Consider the following 5,000-nt stretch of genomic DNA (forward strand, 5'->3'; position numbering starts at 1 on the left):
ACTAGTCGGATCCACGCTGCAGTGGCGGACACAGTCAAAGCAGTGTGTGTGTGTGTGTGTGTGCTCTCAGACCCCAGCAGTAGTGGGAACAGCATGTGGGATGGTACTGGGTGATCGGGCATGAAGAATTCAGATTCCAGCGTCAGCGTCCACCATAACATGTTGCAGTTTATGGACCAGAAAGTCCCAAAGGCCTGTCTGAAATGCAAGACATTCCGATTTTATGGTTTTGGACAGAACACAATGAGAAAATTAGTTTTTACGCTCACTCCAACCAAGAAGAATAAAAGACTCAAGAATCAAGCAAGACAGCAGCACACAACTTAGGCAATCCATACAGCAACGTGGTTTTGGGCTTAAACACTGTTAAATTGAGCAGAGAGATCCCTTAAGGAATTCACAGCTGCAAAAGAATGAGGGGGTGGGGTCAGGGGAAAAAAATAAAAGTTTATTCATAAGTACTGAAGCTCATTCCCTGAAGGAGATGAACACTTCCGTGAGAATCCACTCCAGAACTCCCTCTGGTCTCTCCACATGGCTTTATCTCACGTTAGGAAGGAGCTGTCACAGTGACATGTAGGCCTGATCCACGCCAGACATCCAGGACCACAGCCTGAGATTGACCTGAGGGTTAGAGCTGAGGAAAGGGAGAGATTGATCTGAGGAAAGGGAGAGATTGGCCTGAGGTTTAGTGCTGGACCACAGCCTGTCCTCTACATGCAAAGGAGAGATTGACTTGAGGTTTAGTGCTAAGGAAAGGGAGATTGGTTTAGCCAGCAGTGGATTGAGTTTAGGTTTAGTTTCTGTGCTATGGAGCTGAGGTTATTTTGCAGGAGAATGGAGGTAACATTGTAGACTACAGGGCTTTGAATTAGAAGGTTAGTCCTCGAGAGATTAACCTTAGGTCTATCCTACAAGGGTGGGACTAAGGCTGATCGACCTACCTTTGTTTAATCTTAGAACTGATGAAACGTGGGAACATTTAAAGATTTCAAAACAGTGATTTATTCTGCAGAATATAAATCCGAAGCAGAAGCTGAAACTGCAGCGTTGGCTGCCGAGGCTGGAGCTGAGGTTTGAGCTGAGGTTTGAGTGTGCAGGAGCATGATGACTCCTCAGCTACAGCAACCCGAGGAGTTCAAACCGAGGTTGAGCAGTTCTGCTCCTGGAAAAGGCAGGCTTGCGTGATGGCTGTGGTGTTTGAGGAGTTCTGCTCCTGGAAAAGGCAGGCTAGCGTGATGGCTGTGGTGTTTGTGTTGGCAAGCACCAGTGAGTTTGTTTTGGTAGGTCCCAGTGCTCCTCTTGTGAAGGCGCTCGTGTGTGTGTGTGTGTGTGTGTGTGTGTGTGTGTGTGTGTGTGTGTGTGGAGAGCAGCAGGCAGGAGCTGTGCAGGTTCCCACTGTGTGTGTGTGTGTGTGCACACCCCTGTACCCAACTTAGTATACCCATGAGAAGTTGCCTGCCTCTTGTCACCCATGGCTGTGTTAACGTTACCTAATAGAACATTCCCTCTACCTCTCTCTGTTGGCCTCTCCCTGCCTCTCTTACATACACAATCACAAGGCCTCGTAGAGCAGCACTCACTCTTGCGTGTCCTTGGTGAGGAATTCTGTTTTCGTGGTGAACTGGGGCCAGTTCCACGCACAGACACACACACACACACACACACGCGCGCACAGACACACATACACGCACAAGGCCCTCCTCTACTTTCAACTTTCTTCCTGTTCAGGTTCTTTTCTTGCTGTCTCCACCCCATACTAACCCTGCCGGGGGTCTCATCACCACTGAGTCTGGTGAGTCCGATGGTAAACTCTGATGTTTTCCCTCCTCTTCCTCTTCCTCCTCTTCCTCCTCCTCCTCCTGAAGGGAGCAGCAGCCCTGGACTGAAGAGAAACGACCTGGATTTAGATTAATATCCCAACTCAACAGGTGACCTTTGACATCTGACCTCTTCCATCTCTACACAGATCAACCGCTCTGCTGTCCCTAACCTTTTTTGGTTTCTTTTTCTCAACCTTTTTTTTTTTTTTTTTTTTTTAAATCTCTTGAAGTACTTTCTCAAATCTAACAAGGAGAGAAAGTCAAACAACTGTACCCAGTAACGGAGCCTATGATTTCCCACCTTCCTTTGCTCTGTTGCTTCTCAATCTCACACACACACACACACACACACACACACACACACACACACACACACACACACACACACACACACACACACACACAATCACATTCCTCTGCTCTGCCTTGAGTATGTGTCTGGGCTGTGGGGGTAAGGCAACCCCCAATCAGACCACTAATCAAAGAGAATTTTCTCTCTTGTTTCCACTAACCAGTGATCTTCCCTCCTTTTTCTCCACATCTCCACATCATGTTGCCGTTGATCTATCAATGAGGTCATGCTGATATGGCTTTGCCAGATCTCCTCAAATGAACTACAGCTATCTCATACAAACAGCAGTTACTATTTGTCTGTCAAATAAAGTCAGATATACTGCAGCCACTTGTGTAATGCACGCCGCCCCGTGGCCCTCTTTATTTGTGGATGAGGAGGTTGATGTGTAGTCCATCATGTAGCCAGTAGAGAGAGAAGTTGGGGGGGGGTTAGAGGACTGAGGAAGAGAGGCTCTTTGCTGGACTGGAAGAGAGGAGAGGAGAGGAGAGGGGAAGAGATCTTCAGAGGGACCTGAGTGAAAATCACAGAGGGAAGGAAAGAGAAGAATAGGCTGTCAGACAGTGAGAGGTTGTGATATGAACACGCTCTTTTACATAATGACTTAAAGCACTCACACCCTTTCTCACTCCCTCTCTTCTCACTCATGCCTTCCTCCCACTCTCTCTCTCTCTCTCTCTCTCTCTCTCTACCCCCCCCCTCTCTCTCTCTCTCTCCCTCTCTCTCCCTCTCTCCTCACAGGACTAACTCAGACTCAGCCCTCCACACCAGTGCCATGAGTCCAAACCCACAGGACCCCTTTGGCATGAACCAGCAGATGGTCCGTGGGCCCCCACAGCGCAACGGTGAGACACACACACACACACTGAAACTGTCTCATCTTCAGGAAACAGAGGCACATACTCACATAAACGTATATGTCTATGTATATGTCAGTTTCTGAGGCACACACCCACACTGAGACACAGAAGTAAGATTGACAATGACTTGAGGTGCAGATGTTTGCCCTCCCATAAATCAGTCTATTATACTGTTACCCTGCGTAATAGTCACTTAACTGGCAGCTCAATGTATATGATAGTTGTTTGCATGAGTATTTTTAGTGCGGCTGGCGGTATCGGTATATGGTATTGATGGTCAGATTTATGGTATAGATCACATAAATGAAACATAACTTCCTTTTAATCTGACAGATTTAAAGGCCATGTGTGCCTTCAGTCGGTCTCTTCCTGTAGTCTCTGGCTGTAAACCCTGCTAAATGCAAATACTTTGTGTGTCCCTTATACCATTCATTGTAAATTATGAGGTGAGACTCCGCACACAGAGGCTAGCGCTAAAAAGATGATCTATTGTACTGAACAACAACAACAGCCTGTTTGTTTGTATTTGTCAGTGTAAGGTCCTCACACCCTTTCAGCTTTTGTTGTTCAGCACAATATATCATTAATTATAGCTCTAACACGTTCACCTCCCATCCTTAGAGGAAACATGTGTTCAGTGACGCTCTTCAAAAACAAAAAGAAATGAAATAATGTTGGAGGGCTGTTTTACTTCATCCCATCCCATGTGTGTGTGTGTGTGTGTGTGTGTGTTTCTATGCATGTCAGCCTTTGTAGTCAGATCCTTTTCCTGTTTTCGTTGAATCCTGGAAGCTCTCAAGTCTGTTTGTGTGTGTGTGTGTGTGTGTGTGTGTGTGTGTGTGTGTGTGTGTGTGTGTGTGTGTGTGTGTGTGTGTGCGTGCTTGCGTTCACATGCAGGCACATTCTTGTGTTCAGGTTCAGTTAAACTACTGTTGTGAAATGTACTGCGGTGCTGTCCTCATGACTGAATGTGACATGTGCTATTTTTGTCGTGAGATACTGGTCACTTGTTAATACAGTACACACACACCCACTCAGTTTGAATGGTAGTGACAGACAGCAAAGGCCGAATGACATCACTCGGAGGTAGTTTCCTGTTTTTAGAGGCTTGAAAAGGATCGAAACATTCCGTGCATGCCAGCGATGGCACACCCTGGCGTAGGTGTGGCGCTGCACAGGGCGTTTAGGAGCGGGCATCTGTGGAGCCCTGGGTGGGTGAAACGCTGCTCCTGTTGCCCAACTGGTAGAGCAGGGTACAAGTGGTGCCAAGAAGAAGGGCACATAAACACACACACATGCACGCACACACACACACACACACACACACACACACACACACACACACACACACACACACACACACACACACACACACACACACACACACACATACATGTCATGTATACATACACTCATGTGTACACACATACATGCGCACACACAAATACATGTATACATACACACATGTACACACACACGCATACATGTACACATACATACAGTCATGTATACAAACATGCATGCATGCATACATACACACATGTATTTGTGTGATGGAGGGTCTACTTACAGTTACAAATTTGCTGTAGATGCTGAAGAGAATGCAGAGGTCTCCAGAAATACCAGAGAGATGCTCACATTCTCCCTCTCTGGTCCTCTCAGTCCCCTCTCTTTCTCTCTCTTTCTCTCTCCTGATGCTTTGTTTATTATTTCCTTTGTCTTTTAAAGATTGGCTGATCTATGGCTTTCCCCCGCCCCTTCGTGTCTCTGTCCTCTTGTCCTTTTATGTTCTTTTATCTGCTCATTTGTAAAGTGTGCGTGTGTGCGTGTGCGCGTGTGCGCGTGTGCGCGTGTGTGTGTGTGTGTGTGTGTGTGTGTGTGTGTGTGTGTGTGTGTGTGTGTGTGTGTGTGTGTGTGCGTGCGTGTGTGTAGCTGGACTAGTGAGCGAGTGTTTATGTGTGCGCG

The 5,000-nt window shown here is 46.9% G+C and overlaps 1 protein-coding gene across 1 annotated transcript in view; it reads left to right on the forward strand.

The window, feature by feature from the left end:
• Window positions 1-5,000, forward strand: part of crtc3 (CREB regulated transcription coactivator 3) — a 46,858-nt gene that overhangs the window by 27,248 nt on the left and 14,610 nt on the right. Inside the window, exon 5 of the mRNA XM_031569051.2 lies at window positions 2,917-3,020. Within this exon, the coding sequence (XP_031424911.1) occupies window positions 2,917-3,020 (104 nt within the window). The remainder of the gene's footprint in view (window positions 1-2,916; window positions 3,021-5,000) is intronic.

Source organism: Clupea harengus, chromosome 6, assembly GCF_900700415.2.
Source record: "Clupea harengus chromosome 6, Ch_v2.0.2, whole genome shotgun sequence".
NCBI classification, from domain to species: domain Eukaryota; kingdom Metazoa; phylum Chordata; class Actinopteri; order Clupeiformes; family Clupeidae; genus Clupea; species Clupea harengus.